The sequence below is a fragment of the Pteronotus mesoamericanus genome, unplaced genomic scaffold (assembly GCF_021234165.1).
Source record: "Pteronotus mesoamericanus isolate MK-2021 breed Mesoamerican mustached bat unplaced genomic scaffold, CSHL_Meso_final contig_68, whole genome shotgun sequence".
Taxonomy (NCBI): domain Eukaryota; kingdom Metazoa; phylum Chordata; class Mammalia; order Chiroptera; family Mormoopidae; genus Pteronotus; species Pteronotus mesoamericanus.
Genome location: NW_026555234.1, coordinates 31,206,781 through 31,231,267, shown reverse-complemented (window position 1 = coordinate 31,231,267; position 24,487 = coordinate 31,206,781). Strand labels below are relative to the sequence as shown.

The window sequence follows — 24,487 nt, the reverse complement described above, 5'->3', positions numbered from 1 at the left end:
CTTCTCAATGGCTTAGTTTCCCCATCTACAAGGTGGAAATCATAATAGTACCTACCTTGCACGGTTTCTGTGGAGATTCAATGAGCTTATATGTATAAACTTCTTAGAACAGTGCCTAACCTACATGAGCGTTCAGTGATTATAGCTGTCACTGTTTTCACAGAAAAGAATTCACCCCATTTCACAGCTTTTCTGCCCACCCCTTCTCTTAGCCATCAACCGCAGCGTGAATTTGGAGTGAGCTGCATTCACAGAAGAGATTCTGAATGGGGGGAGACAGTGGACATGAAGGAGCTCACGTCTGTGACTAAAGGGACATTTTGAACCCTTGACCTTGCCAGGGATAGTGATGTGATCTTGCACAAGTCATTTGTCCTCTCTGATCCACATCTCTAAAGTATGTGTGCACATAACTTTCATTGCAGGGTTTGGTAAATGAACCTAAAACCTGCTTTGGGTGAAGACTGAGATAATAATGAAAAGTGCTGAGATGCCGATTCAAATGGCCTGGGGTCCCAGAACCACGTGCGCTGCAGAACACTTGCTTTAAGGATGCCAGACATGCCGGAAAGGGTTGATGGTCTGGGCGGAAGTTTCCCTTGTACAGTTGGTAACTGTCTGTCTTTCAGGAATGTTTTATTTTATTGGCAAATTTAGGACCTCTTAATTTCCTTCCAATAATTTCTTTGACAGTCTCATTTTTCTCTTAAGTCCATTTGAGCTCTTTTACCAGTAAACTGTCAACAGTTTTGTCAAACAACCTGCAGTGCAGATGAGTTAACTCTTGGTAATTACGTAGCATTTGCTTAATTCCAGTGTATAATCCATAATTCCCATGCATAATCTATAATTTCCAGTAATTTATAATCTAATAGGTAATTCTATTCCACTAGTGGGTGAACATCATATTTATTTCAAAAAATTGAAATAGACCATATGAAAAACTGAATTAATATTTCTGTTCTGTAGAAAATTAATTACTTTAAATTTTAAAAACATAACCTATTGGCTGAATTGTGCTTTAGAGGAATTGAAACATGCATGGTATTAGAACTAGTAACGTTCTCATACCTTTTTTCATTGAAAGAGTAGTGCATAATATATAACACTTAGATATAATTAATATAATTTCCCATATGTTAAATGGCTTAACCTGAGAGTTTAAGGTAGGAAGCCCATGACAGAATGAGCAGCTCTAACCTCCCCAGATCTCTTCTGGTTGATTGTTGACTAAAACACAAGCTGATGAATCTCAACTAGGGCTACAATGCCGAGGGCGAGCATGGTGTGGTAATAGGTCCTCTGTACTTGGGGATCTCATTTGTCTTGGTTATGAACCTCTTTAAGGAGGAAGATTTGGACCTGTGCCTGAGAAATGACACTTTTTTTTTCCACAAAGTTTGGCCTAGAATTCTGGGGAGTTCACATAAACTCTCTGAATTCCCTCCAAGGACTCCCTTGCCTGGACCTGCTGTAGTTCACTGAACACAGGGCAGCTTCCTCCCACTGGGCTTGACCAGACCTTGAATTTTTTTTTAATGGCAATGAGTTGAACATTTCTAGAAACCAGGAGAAAAAGACTGGTCAGAGGAGTTTTATGATACAATAAGAAATATATCTACTGGTCTTCGTCCCAGTTCCTTCCCCACAGCCCTGCAAACCCTTGGAATGTCCAGAGCGATGAGAGTGTCGTGTATGCTGGTGGGATAACTGATGCCCGGGGGCCCCTAGATAGCTTCAGGATGGGGGCTGTCTGGCCACCAGAAAAACCAAGACACATCTAGGAAGTTGGAACTTTCAGCCCACCCCACAACCTCCGGGGAGAGGAGGTTGAGCTAATCACTAACGGCCAAGGATCTTGATTGATCATGCCAATGTAATGAAACCTCCATAATAACCTCTAAACAATAGGCTTCAAAGAGCTTCTGGGTTGATTAACACACTGAGGTTCTGGGAAGGTGGAGCAGGGAAAGAGGCCATGAAAGCTCCACATACACCCACCCCTCTACCTTGCCCTGTGCATCTCTTTCATTTGGCTGTTTCTGAGTTGTAACCTTTGTAATAAACCCGCAATAGAAAGAAAAGTGCTTTCCTGAGTACTGTGAACTGTTTAGCAGATTCTTGAGTCTGAGGAAGGGGTCATGATCCAGTGGCTGTGGAAGCTCCAGTTTCCTGAGACGAGGGTTTGGTGCAGGTACTGTATTTGGAAAGATATTCTAGGAAGCAGTCAGGAAGTAGGGAAGTGAGACAGGGAAGGGAGGAAAGAAGGCCAAAAAGGGGCCTTAGTGAGTGAGTTACGGTTGTAGGCAACTGAGGCTCAGTCCTGCCATGGCCCCTTGGAAAAGCTGTGGACACCGCAATTCAGAATTGTTCTCCCAAGGGATGAGAACGCTGGGTTGTTTGTGTGAGTGCTGACTTCCCAGCCTGCTCCACCGAAAAGCCAAGCCTGCTTCCTGCAACTGGAGAAAGCCCTCAGACAGCAAGAGAGACACAATGACAGAGAGAGAGAGAGAGAGAGAGAAAGAGAGAGAGAGAGATGTCAGGTATGAGATGTGATGCAGAATACCTGGGGAACTGTCCCCTACACCTGCAGGTGGTGTCCAGAGTGACTGAGCAGATGCAAGGACAGTGCCTGCTGACAGAAGTGTTACTTAACCTTCATCCTTAAAATGAGGAAAGTAATAGTTTGTGTCTTGTGAGTCGTGTGAGAATTAATGATTTAATGCAGTATTTCAGAGAGTCAAAAATATCCATCTTGAATCTTTCTCTATTTTCTTAACTTCTGACTTACCCACAATCATTTCTTTTGAGTGAGCTTCTAACAAGGTAGAGAATAAATTCATCTATTATAAGTTTATAAAAGAAATAGAATCATCACTGAAAACAGTCTTCTTATTCAGCCCCCTTTGCATTGTGTCAACTTTGAATGGCTGCCTTTTGAAATATGCCGTAGGTTTTGTTAGCACATTAGAAAGATGCCCACCCCAGCACATTCTGTTATTAGAGAGCTCTGTCATCTTTCTCATCCTTGTTATTCTGTTTTATGGAAACTGTTGGTGGAATTCAAGTGAGAGAGGTTCATCACAGCACTCTCTTGCATTTTCCTATGTCTCCTCACAGTGCCTCAGAACTGAGTTCTGAGGACAGTAGATGCAGGGGAGCTTTCTGTCTGTGAAACTTCTGCCGTCTGGGGATTGAAGCCAGTGGCTGCCATCGCAGGCCATTCTGAGTTCTGTTCTGTCAAAGGCATTTATACTCAATATGTTTCATTGCTCCTGGATGATTGAAACAGCCCACTTGGTGAACTGCCAGGGGAAAAATAGGGTTAAAAAAAAACAACCCCAACTGTGTTACATCAAGCTCAAGCTGTCATGATTAAAACTTCATTTAAAGATTTGCTCACCCAAGAAAATCTCTCTGCATTGTTTCAGGCTGTGACTCTTCAACTAACCTGACATTTCACTTCGCCAAAGTTGCCCTGGACGAGCTCTTTACTTCGCTTCGGGATATCGCTGGAGCGCGGGATCTCATGAAACAGTTTAAGTCTGTATATGTTCCTGCAAATCATACCCACCAGGCAAGTACCTAAGTTTTAAAAATACCCATTTAATCTGTGGTGCATTTTTAGGATTCAAAAACTACCAGAAAATTTTCCATTTTAATGTCTCTAAAATGAGGGATTTGTTTTAGATGAACTCGAAGTCCCTTTCCAGTTCAGAGTTCTGGGTTCCCTGAGTCTGAAAGCCTGTCAGTTCATTTGTACGGCAGGCTGGGTGTATGAGATGAGCGCTGGTGGGGGACAGCCGCTGCTTTTAACTGCGGCCCTGTCAGACTTAGTCCATAACCTGAGGAAAGTCCCATCACTTCTTTGCTCCTAGTCACTTCAGGTGTCAGACGAGGTATGGCCTTGGATGATTCCCAAGTTTCTGGACCTAAGCAGTCCCTAAACATTTTGAGCAATTAGAATAATAAAATCACCTAATAGTACTGTGGCAATAGGAAAAAAAAAAAAAAAGTCTGTGATAGCAAAAGCATTTGTTATTTAAAATTCCCCCACTGCTTTCTAAGAGGGAGCCAGTGTTTGACTAGTGAGTAGGAAGATGGTATGGGAATCCATGGATAAAGGAGTAATTGCTCTGTGATAACTCTGCAGGGAAGAACCATAGAAAGGCCCAAAGGGAAGCTTAAGGAGTGAAGAAAGACTGGAGCCATCAGGGCTGGGTGGCTCTGTTGGAGACAGAAGGAGACAGGAGGCGGAATTCATGTTCCTGGTGGCCAAAATGAGCTGTCAAGGAAGAACAGATGTTTCTGATGGAACAGATCATTAAGTTTTGCTGTGGGGTGTGTGAAGAAACCTTCTCTACCTCCCCCATGAAATCTTCAGTAAAATCCACTGTGACGTAGTGAGGGGTTCAGCTTCAGGATGCGGCCTTTTGAAGGTGGGCATATTAGCAAGAGTAAAGGTTACCCACTGGAGACTAGCAAAACCCAAATTCTTCCTCCCATACAGAGAGTAGCCGATACTTGGAGTCCTCCTGCATTCTGTTTTCCTTTGGCTCTCATGACAGGTAGGCCAGAGAGGCATCATTATCCCGAGATCTAGGAAGGCCAAGTGACCTGCCACAGGCGCACAGGGTACAAGGGCCAGGTGCCAGGTCTTTGCAGCCAATACGAAATCTCCTCCCGCATTGTACCACAGTTCTCATGGAGGCTGTAGAGATACTGATTGATGGTGCCGGCAGGCACCTGATGTCACCAACGAAGACACAGCAGGCCTTAGAAACTGGCGCTCAGTTTAGGAACACAAATTCCCATCCTTTATTCAGTTATCTAAAAACATCTCTACCACAACGTACAGATAAAGTCACTCTGACAATTAATTATATGTAGTTTTGCCATTAAAAAATAGCTATCTTACATACTGTGGTGTGGACTAGTTCTGCAAGACACGAGAGAACTGGTGGTGTGTGATGAAATTTATACCAGAGAATGTCAAGAAGTCGCTGCTATAGCTGGCAAAGGGAAAACAAACCACTAAATTAATGAGGTCTTTTCATTGTTACAATCATTGTGATGATCGATTTGGCTGACTTCACGTAAACATGTATTAGCTACAAATCTTGGGCATGATAAGTCTCCCAGACTCTATCTCACTGCTGCCCACGCTGTCATTTCTCCACATCTCAGAGCCCTGTCCTGCGGCCATTGGCCCTTGCTGCATACGCCCTAAATGCTGGTGAGCGGGATGTGGGGACAAGGAGGAGGGGGGCAGTATGTATGTGTATTTCGAGGGGATTAAATGAATAGTGACATAGACACATAGTGAAATGCTGTGTCACCATTAAAATGAAAGGGATAGACCTAAATGTCTGAGCAGAGACTGTATTTGAACCCATGACTCAGGCTCTGCTTCTTGGAGAATTCTAACTACAGCAGGGTGCATGATCCATTAGGTGAAAAACATGACGCTGTAGATCATTCTATAAAGCATTATTCTATGTTGGTTTAAAAATGTTGATAAAAAGTATATGGGTTTGTACATTTAATCAGTCTTAAAGCTTTTTGGAAAACATTTATAATCGTTACCTTGGGAAGGATGGAAGGGATCGGAAGGACAGGAGGACCCCTGACTTCTTGCTATATATTCACATAGATAAAGAAAAAGATTTTGCTGGAATTGTAGGTAGATTTTACATGTTTTAGTTTTTCAATATTTTTCAAATTTAAAGAAGCTTTAAATCACAGATGTAAGCCCTGTAGGACAGAGATTGGGATCTGGTTTGTTCACTGCCATGTCCTCAGTGACTAGGCTGGTATCATGCACATAGTAAATGTTTAATAAATATTTGTTGGATGTATCTTGTATGCATATCTTTATTACATATCAGAGGATTTGATGGGACACCAAGTGTATGTACTTAGGAAAGGACAAATGTCCAGACCCGAATAAGAGCCCAGTCATATCTAATTTTAAAGATAGAGGTCTTGCCTGGGCAAATTTCTATCTACTTCTTCTCCCAGTCTAGTCCTCAGTCCTGTGGCTCCAGGAAAAATGTGTGCTTTCTTTCTATTTCCATGCTACTTCTCCACAGAAGCTAGATAAGATGTCCTGGTATCCCCAGAACACCTGGGAAAACACTAGACCTGGTCTGGCCCTGGGTTCCTGTCCCGGTGCTGAGCAGTGTTGCAGATCTGGGCTCTCTCCCCTGGGTCTCAGGCCCCTCCCCGCCCAGCCTCCCCCACCACTACAGCTCTCTCCTGCTCTGATGCACACACACACAACCTCTCAGAGCTACTCCTCTTTCCTTTGTTTGCCCTAGAGCCCCTCTTATTTAACCCCCATCCTTTAGCCCTTTAGGAAAATGTGTTTGTCACAGCTCAGATGCAGAAAGCAGACATCACTATTGTCATTTGAAGGAGACCATGATTTCATATGAAGAATTAAATGCGTATAAAATCTCTGGAAGTGCCAGAGGAGTGGGATCTAGACTGAGCTCCCAGAAATGAGTCCAGAGCATCAGCACAGACCTGGCCCTCTAGGGGAACCAGCACTTCTGCCACAGGCAGGAGAGTGGGTGATGGGGGCCCAGAAGGTGCCCCAGAAGCTCTCAACTGTAAGAACATACCACCAAAGCTGGAGACAGCATCTGTGTTTGCTCACCATGGTATCTGCAGAGCCTAGCTTCATGCTTGCCACTTTGTGGGTGGGTGGGTAGGTAGATGAATGGATCCTGAACCATGGGTCTTATCCAGAATAGTATTTCTTTTGTTCTTAATTTTTAGTTTGAGGGAGATTAGCACAGAGGTTAATAGAACAGTCTTTAGACACCGAGCTTTTGGGTTCATAGCCCATCTCTGCCCCTAACCTATCCCTGTTACCTTGGGCAAGTTACTTCACCTCCCTGTGCCCGGTTCCTTCTCTGTAAGAAGGAGCTAATCATGGTGGCTCCCTTATACAGATGCTGTAAGGATTAGGTGAGTTAGTACATATAAAGCTCTCAGGACAGGAGCTGACATACAGCATTTGCTGTAAAGGACAAAGTTGTAGTAAAGGACAAAACAGGCCTTCTCTTTATTCTCTGTTGTAGCACTTTGTCTTTTCCTTTGCTAAGGAGATGGGCTACACAGAAAGGGAGCCATCTGTAAGCTGGCTGTCCCGCTAGCTGCTGTGTATGGTGAGGGTTGATTGCTGACACCAGTGTGTTTGAAAATGTTGTGTTCGTTCTTAGACTCTGATGACCAAAAGAAACCTAAGCCCCCATTTTGCTATTGCAGCAAGTCTTCCTATGCTTTCATTTCTTAGTGCAACTGTTCTAGTTTCATGGGAGGTTTAACTTCCTTCCCAAATGCCACAGTGTTTGATGTGCTGCAGTTCCTCAGCAGCAGCAGCAGGAGCAGCAGGATATTAGGCAGATGTCTCAGGGCCAGGAGCTTATGAGCCCTTGCAGAAACAAATATTGTATGGCTCTTGCATGACTTGCTTTGGCAGAGGTCTCCAAGTGCTGTGCTGTGCTGGAGACAACTTTCCACAGATGCCTGCTGTCTTGTGTGCCTCTGGCATGTTAAACAAGAGCATTCAGAACCAGCAGTACCCAAGGAGGCTTGATTCATCTTGTGCCTGGTGAAATATGGCTCTCTGAACAGCCTGCAGGCCCAGTCTCTGTCAACAGTCCCCAGCCCTGGCCACCAGCTGTTCTTTCCCAAGTGCTAAACTCTGTTCTTCTTCCTGATTCCATCTACCTAACCCCAGACCTACTAGTGTTCATTTTGAAAGAACCAGCATGAGACAGGACTAAACTGGGGCCTAGGAAACTTTTCTCTGTCCTTTAGTCTGCTTCTAAATGCCTTTGTGAACTTACGCAAAACAGTTAATAGCTTTGGGCTTTGGTTTCCTCATATTGAAGTTGAAAGAATAACACTCAAAAATTTTAAAGTAGGCTTCTGGTCAAGATGGAGGCGTAGGTAGGCATGCCTCACCTCATTGCACAACCATAAGAAGGAGCACAGCTCCCTTAAAAATGAAAAACACCCAGAACTGCCAGAAAATTACCCGCAAAATAGCCAGACTGTACAGAAGTCTGACAACCAAGGATTTAAAGAAGCTATATTCATCCAGATGGGTAGGAGGGGCAGAGACAGGGAGTCAGGGTGGAGAGGACTCGGTGTGGTGGCAGTGAGCCAGGGGTGGAGTGGCAGCGAGGTGGTAGCTGGCAGATCGGGCAGCCCCACATTCACATGTGGTGGTTAAAAATCAGGGGGACACCTTGTGTGCGCAGGGCTTCAGCTCTGGGGGAAAAATAAAGCCACAATACTTCTGGCTGTAAACCCAGTGGGGGCTGGGGCAGAGGAAGAATCTGCCAATAGACCTGCAAACCCACCCATCCTGGGAACCACAACCAGAAAAGCAGCTGAAGGGGTGCCAGTCACTTACAGGAAGTGGGTGAAATGACTGGAAATGGGGTGAGGCCCAGGCAAGCCCCCAGAAGTCAGCCAGCAGTGGCACTGTCCCCTCTTCAATCCCTCCCCTACACACGGAGCCATGGTTGCCCTGCCCTGGCGAATGCACAAGGCTCCACCCCATATGACTTAACAGGTGCACTAAAAAAGAATCATAAGCAGTTCTACCTAGTACTTAGACATAGGGGGGTTGCCAAAATCAGAGGACAGAGAAATATAGCCCAAATGAAAGAACAGAACAGAACCCCAGAAAAAGAATTAAGCAATGAGGAGATCGCCAACCTATCAGATACAGAGTTCAAAACACTGGTGGTCAGAATGCTCAAAGATCTCAGTGAATACAGCAAAAGCATAAGGGAAGGAATGAAGGCTCTACTAAGGGAAATAAAGAAAAATTCACAGGAAACCAACAGTGAAGGGAAGGAAGCCAGGATTCAAATCAATGATTCAGAACGTAAGGAAGAAACAAACATTCAACTGGAACAAAACAAAGAAACAAGAATTCAAAAAAAAAAAAAATGAGGAGAGTTTAAGAAGACACTGGGCCGTCTCCAAAAGTGCCAACATCTGAATCATAGGGATGCAAGAAGGAGAAGAGGAAGAGCAAGAAATTGAAAACTCATTTGAAAAAATAATGAAAAAACTTGCCTAATTTGGCAAAGGAAATAGACATACAAGGCCAGGAAGCACAGAGAGTCCCAAACAAGTTGGCCCCAAAGAGGTCCACACCAAGACACATCATAATTAAAATGCAAAAGGTTAAAGATAAAGAGAGATTCTTAAAAGCAGCAAGAGAAAGGCAGGGAGTTACCTACAAAGGAGTTCCCATAAGACTATCAGCAGATGTCTCAAAAGAAACTTTACAGGCAAGAAGGGGCTGAAGAGGAGTATCCGAAGTCATGAAAGGCAAGGACTTCCATCAAAGATTACTCTCTCCAGCAAAGCTATCATTTAGAATTGAAGGACAGATAAAGTGCTTCCCAGACAAAGTAAAGCTAAAGGAGTTCATCATCACCAAGCCCTTATTATATGAAATGTTAAAGGGACTTTTTTAAGAAAAAGAAGATCAAAACTGTGAACAGTAAAATGACAACAAACTCACAACCATCAACAACTGAATCTAAAAAACAAAAACAAAGTAAGCAAACACCTAGAACAGAAGTAGAATCATAGATATGGAGATCACATGGAGGGTTATCAGCTGGGAGGTGGAAGGGGGAGAATTGGGGAAAAGGTATAGGGATTTAGAAGCATAGTTGGGTAGGTACAGAATAGACAGGGGGATGTTAAGAACAGTGTAGGCAATGGAGAAGCCAAAGAACTTACATGCATGACCCATGGACATGAACTAAGGGGAGTACTGCTGGAGGGAATGGGGGAACTGGGCAGAGAGGGGCAAAGGGGGAAAAATTAGGACAACTGTAATAGAATAATCACTAAAATATACTGAAAATTTTTTTGAAGTAATCTTATAGTGTGATGGATAAATGGATGGATGGATAGATTCGTGAACAGACAGACAAATGAAACTCTTTTTTAATCTGCAAAACCATTTTCTTTAAGAAGATGAAAGGAGAAAAAAAATCTCTTAGGATAGCAAAAAATAAAACTAAGTAAACCATATAATAGTCAAAGCCATGAGCAGTTTTGAACAGATGTTTTTCTGTACAGCCTTAGATTGAAAAAAATAAATATTCTCTCTACAAGTCTAGTTTTCCTGAGAGGTTGGTTGTTTAGAGTCATTTTTGCGGAAATGGGAGAAGCATCTTCAGGAGCAGAGCTGAGAGTCCCAGCTGCAGTGACACCAACCAGCAAAGCCAAGGTCAGCAGCCCCACTGATGGGATGTGGTCATGGCAGCAACTCAGGTTTTCTTGGAAAATGATATCCTGGACCATCTTTATAGTGCACCAAATTCTAGAAGATATTGGAGTTAAACTGGTTTCTTAAAATTATCTCTGACTTATGCACACTGTTAGAAACTGCTGCCATACTCAATACTTCTCCTGAAGAGCTAGAATCAGGTCAATAAAAGACTTTTAAATCTAATCTCATATTATCTCTACCACAAAGGAATAACCAGGGACATAGACATAAGTATTTTATGTAGGCATTTTTAAAAGCCCAGTTTGTTCTGGAAGAGATACTGGCCATTTAATGAAAAAGAGTTTCTGGCATAAGATCAATTCTTGAAACTATAACAATTTCACATGTAATACCCATCGGGGGTCTCTTTGGACACTAACAAACCTTTGGGCAACCACAGGAGACAGTCATAAAGGGTCACATTATGATTTTCATGTCCCTAGGCAGCTTTGCCTCTGTGGTCCCCTTCCTCCGTAAAAATAAAAAAACTATTAAAAAGTTTATCATACAATTGCATTGGTGTAGAGATAAATATATAAAATACTATTGTATATCAAAACATTTTCTTTGACCTAAAAGTTAATCTTTTTCTTCTGATTTTAAAATAAATTAATACATGTTCATGGATCCGTAAAAGTCTCATGGGTCCTAGGCAGGCACTGTGTGTTCTGTGCCTGATGGGTAAGTCACCTCTGGGCCATAACCCCGACTTGGCACCAGTCTGCCCAGGACAGGAGCATACTCGCCCCTGGGAAGCAGCAGACACTTTTCTTCCCTGCAGCGGTCCTTGTGGCCACCTGTGAAGCAGGCCACACAGCTATCCACAAGCTATTTTAGTTTGGTCCCAAGGTGACAGCTCAGGAGTTCAGGAACTAGACTCACGTGGCAGGGGAAGGCGGTGCGGGGGGAGCACTTCCCTGGCTTAAAAACTTCATACCCTAGAGGAGCCAGTTTCTTTGGAACAACTCCACAGGTGTAGCTTCCAGCATTCTCCCAGGGCATGTGCCCAGCTCCGCCAGCTGTACAAGAGTCATCGTGCTCAGAGAAGCCCAAAGACCGGGCTTTCCATCCAGTATTTATAGTTCTCCCAGCCTAATGCAGTTTACCAAGCAGGGGTCATTTTTATCATAAGCAATCTTGCCTGGCTGGAGTTTGACATTCTTCCCTTATCAGGTTTCCAGGGAAACAGAGCTAAAAAGTTAACCAAAGGTCAAATTCTTATGCAGAAGGGAAAAGGGGTTTAATAATACTTCGCCTAAACATGCAACTTGCCAGTTGTTAAGGAAATAATTATATTAATGTTTCAACCCAGACTTTACAGTGTGTCTGTGGCAGAGACAATGCTAAATGAAACCCAAACTCCATTTCTTTTTCCTCCTGGGCACACTTAGGCCACATTTTCCAGATTCCCTTGCAGGTAAATGTGGGTTTGTGACTAATTCTGGCCAATGAATTATGGTAGGAGTGATACAGATCACTTTCAGGCTGAGCCCATAAAAGTCTCTCTGGAAATCCTCCGTACACTTTCATCCTCTGCTGATGAGCTGCAAAGGCTTCAGCGTGGGGTCCCAGGGCCTTAGGAGATGAATGGCGGGGCTGCGCTGTAGCAGAAGCCCCCTACTGCCAACACACACGGGATGTAGAAATAAATGACTGGCAAGGAAAGAAGAGGATGGACTAGTCTGTGTTTTTAATCCCACCCATCCCCCAAAAAAGGTGAACTGGCAGAGAATGTTTGATTAGTTAAATTAAATTACTGTGGTTATTATGTGTGCCCTCTTAATGCTGAGGCACACTTCGCGACTAGTCTCCCCTCTGGTCCTTTCTAGCGTGTGAGGAAAACTCTGAGCAGGCGCTAGGGCATACATCCGTCTCCTCTATCGCCACCTTCTCTGTGGTCCTTTGCTCAGCAGTGGGTAGCCACGGACTGAGTAGAAAACTCCGTGACAGTCAGAGGCTTCTCGTCTCAGAAGCCACTGCCAGAGCCGTGCATTCCAGTCAGATTTCAATGACATGATTTGGGGCACAAGGCAATCCAGGCTATGTGGCTGAGCAGAAGGAGCCCAGGGTTCTCATCATTAAAACCCTATTAGAAAGTCTAAGAAATGTGTCTGCTAAGTCACAAAATGAGTACTGCTTTGTACCTGAGCAAGTCTTTTCCAAATCGTCCTCATTAAATGCACAATGGTACTTAGTTCTGTGCTTAGCCGTTTTGATAAATAATTTAGAGATCTTTTCCATATAATTTTTAACTGGCAAAACCTATGGGCATCTATTTCAAATTAACAATACTTAGAGTATTTAGTGTGCTTTTGGGTACAAGTAAAAATAGGGGAGGAAATCTCAAACTGGCTTACACAAGAAAGATAATTTATTGGATCCTATGACTTACAAGTCCAGAGAAGGGACAGCTTATGTGGTGAGGGGCCACTGCTGGGGAGACACTGGCAGACCAGCAAGGAAACAGGGACTAGCAGGTTTTCCTCTTGCTCTTCCTGCCTTCCAGGCTCCCCCTCATACCTCGCAGAGTCCAGGGGACCCAGGTTCAAAGCCCAAGTGTTTGCTGAGCCTCAGCCCCTCATCAGAGGGCTGAGGACAGAAGAGCAGGTGTGAAGCTGGGAGACAGTTGCTTAAAAACCATCGCATCTCCCTGTGGAAGATGGTATTTCAGATTGTCGCTATGTGAAAGGATAATTAGAAGGAACACAGCCCAGAAATATAAGAAATGAGTATTACAGAGGTATGCCAGGCAGTTAAAAGCATTAGTTATTTTTTCTCAATTATGTCACGTGTTTATCTGTTACTTTTGTGTATTTAAATTGTGGTTTCTGTCCTCATTCCAAATAAATGTTACCTATATACAGTAAAAAATAAAATAAAATGAAAAAGATTTACAGCCTTCCCTCAATAACATGCAATGACTGCAAGGTCCCAAGAATAAAGGCGCTTAAGGGATAGCACTTCCGAATCTCTGCTCACTCGGCAAGGGGAACCCAAGCTCTGTGGGCACTGTCTCCTGGCACTTCCTTCCCCAGAGCTTAGCTGAGAGTGGAGCAAGGGAGAGAGTGCGATCCCTAAGGCCTCCACGCCCCTTTCCCCTGCCTCCCCAGGCTACACTGGGGCTCGGGAGCCCTGTGTCACTTCTGGTGCCCGGTGCCTTGCAATGGAGTCGGTGCTGCATGTGGTGTTTTAGCTGGATTACAGAACCCCCTTGTTCCTGTTGGGCTCTTCCCAGGGTCGCTACTCTCCCTTCTTGCAGGAGGTGCCGCCAATGGAAAGCAACAACTTTTTGGTTGTTTTTATAGGTTGAAGGGCATACTCTGTCCCTCTTTTCTTTTTATTATATTTATTGATTATGCTATTACAGTTGTCCTGATTTTCCCCCTCCCCCCCCTCCACACAGCACCCTCCACTCCCTCAGACAATTCCCCTCACCATTGTTCATGTCCATGGGTCATGCGTATAAGTTCGTTGGCTACTCCGTTTCCTACACTGAACTTTACATCCGCATGGCTGTTCTGTAACTACCTATTTATTCTTGTTCATCCCCTCCCCTCTTCACCCATTCACCCCCACCCCTCTCCCATAAGGAAACCATCAAAATGCTCTCTCTATCCGTGATTCTGTCTCTGTTCTTGTTTACTTAGTTTGGTTTGGTGGGTTTTTTTTAGATTAAATTGTTGATAGAATTGTATTTTTTGTCATTTTTTTCTTCATAGTTTTTATCTTCTTTTTATTAAATAAGTCTCTTTAACATTTCGTATAATAATGGTTTGGTGATGATAAACTCCTTTGGTTTTTTTCTTGTCTGGGGAGCTCTTTATTTGCCCTTTGATTCTAAATGATATCTTTACTGGATAGAGTATTCTTGGCTGTAGGTCCCTGCTTTTCATGATTTTTGAACACTTCTTGCCAGTCCCTTCTAGCCTGCCAAGTTTCCTTTGAGAAATCAGCTGACAGTCTTATGGGAACTCCCCTGTAGGTAACTAACTGCTTTTCTCCTGTTACTTTTCTTTATCTTTAACCTTTGGCATCTTAATTATGATATGTCTTGGAGTGGGCTTCTTGGCATCCATCTTGTTTAAGACTCTGTGCTTCCTGGACTTGCATGTCTATTTCCTTCACTGAATTAGCGAAATTTTCTTTCATTATTTTTTCAAATAGATTTACCATTTTTTGCTTTCTCTTCTCCTTCTGGCATGCCTATGATGTGAATATTGAACCTCTTGAAGTTGCCCCAGAGACTGCTTATACTATCCTAATTTTTTTGCATTCTTTTTTCTTCTTGTTGTTCTCATAGGTTGTTTTTTGCTTCCTTATGTTACAAATGATCGATCTGAATTTCAGCTTCATTCATTCTACTGTTGTTTCCCTGTAAATTGTTCTTTATTTAAATTAGTATATTCCTTCATTTCTGACTGCATCTTTTTTATACTGTGAGGTCCTCACTAAGCTCCTTGAGCATCTTATAACCAGTATTTTGAAACCTGATACATTGCTTATCTCCATTTCATTTAGTTCTTTTTCTGGAGTTTTGATCTGTTCTTTCTTTTGGACCATGTTTCTTTGTCTCCTCATTTGGCAGCCTCCCTGTGTTTGTTTCTATGTATTAGGTAGAACTGCTTTGACTCTGTGTCTTGGTCGCATCGCCTAATGTAGTAGGTGTCCTGTAGGGACCAGTGACACAGCCTCCCCTATCACCTAAGCTGGATACTTGAGATCTGTTCTTCATGTGAACTGAGTTCCCTGAGTAGTTGAGCCTTGTTTGCTGTTGGCAGATCAATGGGAGGGATTTACCCAGACAAGTCAGCTAAAGGATTGGTTGTGACCAATTACCAACCTCCACCCTCTGTGGAGTATCAGCTGTGCAGGGGCAGGATGGTCATATTCCAACATGGTCTGTAGCTGTCCACTGGGTGTGAAGGCCCTGGGGTTTCCCAGGTGGTGGAGGCCAAGGTCAGCCCCTTCCTGTGTTTTGTTCTGGCCCGCCCTGCCTAAGCTAAAGAGCCATCTGAGATGCTGCTACTTGTGCTGGGCTTGGAGATCACCAGGCAAAGCCTAACTGTGAATCTAGGCTGGCTGCTGCTAGTGCCAGGCCTGGGGCTTGCTGAGGCCAGCTGTTGCTTATTTGATAGGATTTAGGAAGATATGAAGCATGAGCCAAGACCAGCCTTTCATATGGAAAAGCAGCTGGGTGGACCTGTAAGTTGGGTGGGATGGAGTCTCTGGGGATCTCCAATTGGGGCAAACAGTGTTATCCAGGTTGATGGAGTCTCAGATATGGCACCAGCTTGCCAGCTCTTTGGGGGGAAGGTTTAGAAAAGGGACAATGGCCTCTGCTCACCTTGATGCCAGATACTTCAGTTCCTCTCTTTATGCCACTGGTGCCTTTCAAGCTGCTACCCCAGTGCTGGAGCCCAGAAGGAATGAGTCTGAGTAGGTTAGTCCATGTGTGGGTTCTTTAAGAGGAACTGCTTGAAGCTCCAGAAGTTTTTTCCACCAGCTTAACTGCTGGTTTTTACAGCCAGAATTTGTGGGGACTTATCCTCCCAGCACTGGAACCCTGGGCTCCAGGGCCTGTTGTAGGGCTGGGATTCCTTAGCTTCAAGATATCCCTCCCAAAGTTTTATCCACAAGAAGTGGATGAGGGACCAGACTTTCTGTGTCTGCACCCCTCCTACCAGTTTTGGTGGATGTGGTTTCTTTAATTCTGTAGTTGTCAGACTTCCATTCAATTCAATTTCTGATGGTTCTGAGTGTTTGTTGTTTTATATTTTATTTGTAATTTTGATGTGGTTGTGCAGAGAGGCAAGCCACAGCTGCCTATGCCGCCATCTTGACTGGAAATTTCTGTCTCCCTCTTAAATGTGACAGCCTCTGTGTATTTCTCTGTGATCTGCTTAAAGTTATTCTACACAACTGGTTTCTTTTTATATAGGCAAACAAAACAAATAACTGTAAGGCCCTGGGAGAAAGGAATGGCCTTTTATTTTTTTATATTCCCTTTGTGCTTCGTATCAGTTAGAATTTCATTCAGTTGCAAAGCAATAGAGATCTGAAAACTAATGGTTTAAACATATCAGGGTTTGTATTGTCATGTAAAGTAAGTCCTCATTTAGTCTGCCCATGCTATGGTTACAGCAACCCTCCCAGTCCTCACCAGCACCCACCAAGGTTCCTTCCCGCTCTCTGCATCAGCATCCCCCCAAAACGGCCCTGCCTTTCCCCATGGCTGCCGGACCTGCTGGCACTACTTCTGTGTTCCGGGCAACAGAACAGAGAAAGAGGAGGGAAGCTTACCCTTCCCTTTGTCAAAAGGAGACCTCTGAACATCCCACTCCCCTTCTAGTTCCATCTCATCACCCAGAAATTAGTTCCATGACCGTACTGACTTGCGAGGAAGGCTGGAGAATAAGGTCTTTCAGCCAACTGATAATGGGCCTGGTGAAAAATTAGGTTCTATTACTAAGGAAGAGGTCAATGAATTTTTTATGATAATCCTGATAAATTAGGGTATTGGCCAAAGGACACCTCCTCCTCGGGAACAGTTTAAAGAAATAAAAGTTTAAATTTGAGAGAGTAAATGTCCAGTAAGGCTGAGATGATAGAAGGGCTCTGAAGGCAGTTTACTCAGAGAAGAGGATTTATAGAATTCAGAGGTCATTCCATGACCTTTTAAAAAAAAAACACTGAAAGTATTTCTTGGATGATGTTATCATTCCAGAAGTATACCTGCTAATTTTGGAAATTTTAGAAGGAGAAGAAAATAATGTCCCCTACTCCCAGGACCTAAAGATAGCCCTAATTAACATTTGGTGTGCTTTGTTCTCTTCTGTTTCTTGCATAATCTATTAATTTTTAATGAGTTACAAAATCCTCTTGCTGTTTACAGTGGTGTTTTAACTGTGTTTTTAAAAAGCAATACATTGACAAGTCTTCCTTCCACCCTTGTGCCTTATCCAGTCCCATGCCCCATGATCACTGCTCATGGTAATGTCTGTATATCACATCAGAGTTTATTTTTTACATACTTCAACAAGTACAAACTGTCATATTCCCTGTGACACATTTTCCACAAACACCAGCCTGCCATGTACATTGCCTCTCACCTTGCTTTTGTCACCCACACGTTATTCTGCACCTTGTGTTTTGCCAGGTCAACACAGAACTTCCCACCCCCTCTCACAGCTCTCCTTCCTGAGGATGTGTCCCACCTAGAACCTGCTCCGTGTGGATGGGCAGGCGCTTGAGTTGCTTCCAATCTTTTGCTATTACCAACAAGAAATAGACTTTGATGGGTCTCATTTACATACATTAGCATGTTTATAAGATAAATTCCTATAAGTAAAATTGTTAGGTCAGATGCATTTGTAATTTTGATATATATTGCCAAATTGCTCTGCACACTGATTGTAGCAGTTTACCCTCCCATCAGCAATATGCATATACAAGAGCTTCTATTTCCCCATGGCCTCATTGAAAGCTTATTTTCAAACCTCTGGATTTTTGCCTAAAATTGGCCTAAATGGTAAATTTTAAAACTCTATCTTGATATAGCTTTATTATGAGGCAGGAGGAGTCATTTTGTGTATGTGCGTGTGTTTTAATTTCTATCTTACCAGTGTCCTTGATCTATCGGTGCTTTACCTTGCAGAAGCATTAACCCATCAGATCTGGGCATGCAATGGTCTCTTTGGCTAGTGAGCATAGGAAAGCTGCACCCCTCAACTGAACAGTCGCTATTTTTCCCTGCATCTTATCCCTGACAAATGCTCCAGTTGCATTCTAGCTAAATGTTTGTTTATAATTTTGATGGTTTTTACCCTGCTTTATTTCTAAGATATTTTAGGTAAGAAAATAGGAATAAAGGGAAAATAAGAGTAAAAAAGAAGACAGTAAAAAAGGCAAGATGAAGCCAGAGGTGAAGTCAGTACACCAAATATGCTCGACACTTGCTAAAGGCAGCTCAGCGATTTGGCCAATGCAAAGAGAGAGACAAGAGTTCAAGACATCTCTCCAGTGTTTTTTCAGAACCTGGCTTTTCTGAGCCTATGGTAGATACAATAGAGATAACACTAGATATAGAGAGTGAGGGGAGAGAAAACATTCCTTCTTCTCTTACCTTTAGGCCCCACACTCAGATGCCCTATGGAGTTGGAGCAGCAGAAGCAGCAGGAGGACTGGGAGGAAGGTGGTCCAGCTGATGGGAAGAGAGGAAAGGAAGAGCTGGGTGGTGAGGAGAACTGAGGAAAGAGGTGGAGGAATATGCTCAGAAACTGCAGCTGTCGGGGCACCTGCCTCCAAATATTACTTAAGTGTGTGTAGGTTGTTGAGGTCACGGAAAAGGAAAGCATTTAGCATTATTTATCAGAAGTTCAACTATTCTACTGAAATTGTTATAATACCATGTTGCGTGCCTTCTCTTAAGCTTTGACCTTGGTCAGATTCCTTTTTGGCACCTTGGCTTCTTTTTCTGGCCAAGTTGTGCTTAGAGCTGAGCTCTATAGAGGAAGGAGGGATTGCTTTGGGGTTTGGATAACAACAAAACACTGTAAGAAAACATTTGAGTTCCTAGCAAAGGGAGCATATTTCTAACAATGTTTAGGAAAAACTGGAGACCATCTTAATGTCTGTATTAAATGACAATACTTTGCTTTCCCATATACTTCATACATAAAATTATCGCTTTAAATCTTGATTGAAAAACTAATCATTCTATGATTATAGCTCTGGTAAGAGAGATTTGCTTGTAGAAAGGGGTATGAGAAACAACAATTAGTGCCAGAAAGTCTACATTTGTTAATTTGGTCTCTCTTCAGGGTGAAATTTTACCCAAAAACCTGATGTTGTTGTAATTGCCTTTTCACATGCAAAATCATAGCCATTTCACAGTATCAAAATAAACTTGTTTTGTTTCATTTGGTGCTGATAAAACCATCCTTTCAACAGACAATCCAAACAAACCCTGTTACTTATGGCACAATATTTTGTCTTTCCAGGCATCCTATAAGCCATTGTTGAAGCAGGTTGTGGAGGAAATATTTAATCCCGAAAGGCCAGATCCTGTTGATATTGAACACATGTCTTCAGGCCTCACTGATCTCCTTAAAACTGGATTTAGCATGTTCATGAAGGTAAAGTAACCACGAAGAGGTAATCCTGAGTGTAATGCTGTCTTTGCTGGGCATGAATATGCTGACTTTTCTGAAATCAGGTGCCACCTTCATTTAACTTTTGGTTAAAAGTAACCTGACCTGCCAGCCCCATATAGCTTCTTTTGATGTAAACACTGTGATCTTTTCTGGTCAGTATGTAAAGACTCAGGCCCTTCAGGGTAGCGCTATTGAAAATGTTCCTCCTCCTGGTCCAATTTTCACTTAACGTGAGTCCATGTACTATTATGTTGTTCTTCATGAGTGATAATCTGTTGTTATTAATTCTAGAACTTACTATGTTAGACAATGAGTAACTCTGCTGAGTCATATGATTAGCATCATCCCACAACCCATTTAAAAAATGACTTTTGTTTTGACCCCATAGACTCCCAGTTGACAAGTGCTAGAATTTCTCTGGCTAATATTGAAGGTAGGTCAAAATTACTGCACAGCTTTTGCAGTGGGGATGAAAGGAGGAAAAGTACACAGATGCGATCTATTTTTAACCCACTGTAAAGTTTCTGAATTTAAAAGGATATAAACAAGATTACAGTCTGACCTCCCAGGCTATGCCAGGATTTCAGTTGTAATAACTCTTGGAAATAACAGAATGTTTTGCCAACTTCAAAGTGTCTTTGAAATCATGAATTAATCTACACAGAAGAGCTGGCCTTTCAGAGTTCAGTAAATGCATATGCCCGGAAAACTGGTCCACTCCCCAGCCAGAAGACAGAAGCCAAACAGCAGTCAGGCTCTTAGGCAAAGCAGTTAATGGCTGGAATGGACATGCAGGTCTCCGTCCTGCTCTTCCCAGTCATCATGAACTTCTGTTGCAATGCGTGGCTGGTGTAGTTTTTCCATGTGTGTGTGTGTGTGCGTGCCCTTTAAATAGTGCAGCACAGATCAGCTCCTCAAAGGTGTTCAGAGGCTCCCGTGTTGAGTGTAAGCCCAGGGTTGTTCAGCAGCCCTTCATGGCGGCTGGTTTGTATTGAAACTTCCAGGTTAGACACGGTCTCTGACCTTCTCCTCTTGAGCACCCTCTTCCTTCATTCATAAGCTGCGACTTCATCCTGAAGAGAGACTAAATTAACGAATGTGGACCTTGAAGCCCTGGTCTCTAAGGTCTGAGGATGGCCCAGTAAGCTGTGTGTCCTTTCCCAGGAGGGCTACTACATTCCTGGTCTGGTCAAGGGCACACGTGGAAGCTCAAACCTACCTGTGCTCTGCTCACTGCACGAGTTTCTCATTTGCTGAGAGCCACAGTGTAAAATGCATGGGAGGAGGCCCTGGCTATACTCTTTGTCCAGTGATGTTCCACAGAAAGAACTTGTTTCTTGCAAAAGGATCTGTGACCAAGTATGTTTGAGAAACACTGGGTTAAATAGCAAATTAATGCAAAATTCTTTGCTGCTGGACTTGACAGCGTCTTCAATATGCTAATGGTTTTGCAGCTCTGCAGGGCCCATAAAGCACGTCTGTTGTGGGAGGGCCTTCCATTTGCATTTTCCATCACTGTTTCATGAGCCACTAGACACCACAATTTAAAATTACATTTTTCTTTTAAAAAAAAAAAAGGAAAATTACCCTTTTCAATGCTCCTGAGTGTTTTCCACAGCTCTTCCTGCATCAGAAACTCCACTGTCCCAAGGTGGGCTTTGCTTAGGAGGAGGGTGGGAAGCATCCCTGGCCAGCACTAGACTGCCGTGCTTCTCCCACTCAAACATCTAGAGTTAGGGGCATAAAGAAATGCCTTGACCTCAAAGGGAGGTTTCCAAGTCCCTCATTTAAGAGAAAAGAATATGTGTTGGCCCAGCAGCTGTCAGGATCCATTCCCCCCACCCCCCAGCTGCTGGGCCTCTGCTCTCAGTGGCCAGGGGTGTCTCATCTGTGTACAGGGGGTGGAGGGAGTCCTGGGGGAGCTGGCCAAAGAGCCCTCCCATCCCAGTACTCCGAGGAAGAGTTGTTCTGTTCTGTTTCCTCATGGGCCTTGGAAGCTGGCTCTTCCCACCATTCCATAGAACTTGGTGAGACTTACCTCTGACCCATGTGTTCAGGGTTCCAACAAAATGTGAATAAATGTAAAGAGGAATAGCCAACAGGACTTTGAGCAGCTAACTGAGATTTCCCAAAGAGCTCCATCTTTGAGATGGAGGTGGGGCCATCAGGAGACGGTGTCTCTACTTGCTTTAAGGCCGGTGGAGGGAAGAACATGCAGAACGCAGGAAGACTCTCACATGGCTTTGGCTATTTACTGTCCCTCTGGTCCTGTTCTCCGCTGTTTTCTCACTTGCCACCCAAAGTTATGCAGCTGAGTATCAGTGTGTATCATGGCATCAGCCATTCTCATTTAAACCTCACAGCAGTCCTAGGAGGTAGGTTCTGTTGTTATCTCAGCTTTAGCAATCAGGAAACTGAGGCCCAGGGGGGTTAAGCAGTAGATGTGAACTTCCAGGAAGCTGGGGTTGGCTCATACCCTTCCCTTTTCCCAGGTGTTTTCCAAAGAACTCACCGGAAATGGGACTTCAGGATTTGTCCCCTGGTCAGTCTTACTCAAACGCTCATGCTGTTCACCACATTTTTGTGGCTCCAGGATGCTTTCAAGCATTTCCTTGGAAGTTAAGTGTTTATATGTCATTCGTTCTTTTCTTCATATTACTCATTAGCACAGATGTATTCCCTCCCCAGTATCTGTGCAGCCCGCAAATAAAATCTCTGCCTGGACTGTTCTTCAAGGCAGCCAACATGAGGGAGATCTCCCAAGGGACATCTGTTGGTGTCCTGTCTACCTTTCGGGGACTTAGCCCCACCCTTCTGCCAGAAGATATTTGTGTATTGGCATTGAGTTGCCTCCACACGCCACATCTCTCTATCAGCAGCCACCAGTCATTGCTTTCTTGCCACTTGCTCCCACTCTGACTCTGGGTCCTGCTCCCTCAGCCCCAGTGGGTGGGTGCTGAGCCTGAAAGGGAAAAAGAAGACAGAGCCTGGTGAAATGAAGGTGTCCATGTAGGATCCTTACTTTGCTTAGGGAACTTCACACAGTTCTAGGGCTGGGAAGGCTGCCCCTACCCTGTCTTTGGATTCACAGATAATGTTAGCTCAGGCCACCCAGAGTCAGTATCAATAGTCTGTGGCGTGGCTGAGGCTGGATTGAGGAGCCGGTGGGAGACGTGCTGAGAAGTGGGGCCAGCAGACATCGCCACAGGCCGTGCCACAGCGATATGCCCACAGCAGGTGATAGAAAGAATGTAGGAAAGGACTTTCCAAGCCCCTAACACGTCTTCGTCAGGGTTCTATACCTTTTGTACACACTTCCCTGGCTCCATTTATACATTATTTTGTAATGATACATGTTAGGTATCTTTTCCCAGACCAGTGTTTTCCACTGTACATTAGGGATCAAGATGTCAATTCAGTGGATTGTAGTCAGTATTTTTTTAATGAAAAAAAGAATAGAACAGGCTAGCAAGGTGAAACAAAACAACACAGTCCATACATACACACACATATGATTTGAATGTATTCTTGCTATAGATCATAGTCAAAAGAATGTGGATGCTATGGCTACAAGATTGGAGGGCTGATCTAGGTCTGTTTTTTCTTCAGCATCCTCAACACGTAGTGCCAAGTCCCACATAGGCTTCACGTCCAGCAGGCACTCACTGGAAGTCGGGAGGGTGGCCCCAGTGGCTACCTTTCTGCCCTTAAGCCAACTTTCCAACTTTCTGCCCTTAAGCCCAAAGCTACATTTCAACAACTTCACAGGGGGTAGCAGCTCCATCAGTCAACTCCAGTGACCCTCAAAGGAATCCCTGACCCACTTTTCCAGCTGCTGCTAAGCTAGGCGAAGCAGGTCATTGTTTTGTCATTACGTAACCGCAGAGAAGCAGCAGCCACTCGCTCCCACTCACTACTGTGTTCCCAGGTGCATGGGGAAGACAGAGGCCTGCCTCCACCTCCGTCAGAGAAACCGGATGGTCTTTTCTCCTGTCCATGAGCAGCGTGCTGGTCTCTTTTTCCCAACTCCCTTCTCTCTCTAGAGAGCAGAGCAGAAGCAAAGGGACGGATTTATTAGAGTGAGAACTCAAAGGAGTCAAGAGGAAAAATGTCCTAACAGATGGTTAGGTAGCAGGATAAATGTCACTGGGGGAGGTTTGGGGACCTCTTTTCTGTTTTACATCTGTAATGCTTTTGTTTGGCTTCAGAAATACTAGAAGTCCATCTAGTACATGCTCTCTGACCACAGTCACTTTATTTTACTCCTTATATCTGCTTATAGGAGGCAACAGAGAGTAGTGGCAGCATGTCCAAGTCAGACTGTCTGAGTTGAGCTCCACCACTTACTAGCTGTGTATCTCTGTGACTTGGGTGCATTGCCTAACCTGTCTGGGCCTCAGTCTCCTCATCTGTGAAATGGGGATAATAAGAGTACTTACTTTATGGTGCTGTTATGAGAATTAAATGAGTTAATGCACACAGAGTACTCAGAACAGTGCCTGGTATACCGTAAGTGCTGGTTAAGCAGTTACAGCCAGCACTTGGGCATTTGGTGCGTACAGACTAGCTGCTGGGTGAACCAGTGGTCTAGACAACAGAGGACAGACACCTGAGAGTTTCTTATTTCACTATTGATTTGCAGTTGCTAGAGAGACATGGAGTTTTAAGAGTTCTTTTTGCAGTGCCAGCTGAAAGCCGTGTTTCTAAGGCTGCGATACGTTTCTCCACACCCCCTTTTTCTTCTTCACTGTGTGTCCAATCTGCTGGCATCCCCAGTCTCACTCCTGGGGCAAGCTGTAGGGAGCTATTGAAATTCTGTAAATGTACTGTGACAAGGTGGTTGAAGAGAATAGAGGCCAGCGGGACCAGACCCTGGCCACCCAGGACACAGACTCCCCCAGGAACACTCCAGAAACATGGTCTCCCTGTGCTGGGAGAGAGCTCTGCCCCACAAGTGTTCACTGCTGTCCCTCACAGCCTCTGTGCTGCAGGGGACTGGGGGCCTCCATCCCAG

At 44.0% G+C, this 24,487-nt stretch overlaps 1 protein-coding gene across 1 annotated transcript in view; it reads left to right on the top strand.

The window, feature by feature from the left end:
• SCFD2 (sec1 family domain containing 2) overlaps positions 1-24,487 on the top strand; it is a 314,405-nt gene that overhangs the window by 270,018 nt on the left and 19,900 nt on the right. The window contains exons 6-7 of the mRNA XM_054582159.1: positions 3,432-3,577; positions 19,321-19,455. Of these exons, the coding sequence (XP_054438134.1) occupies positions 3,432-3,577; positions 19,321-19,455 (281 nt within the window). The remainder of the gene's footprint in view (positions 1-3,431; positions 3,578-19,320; positions 19,456-24,487) is intronic.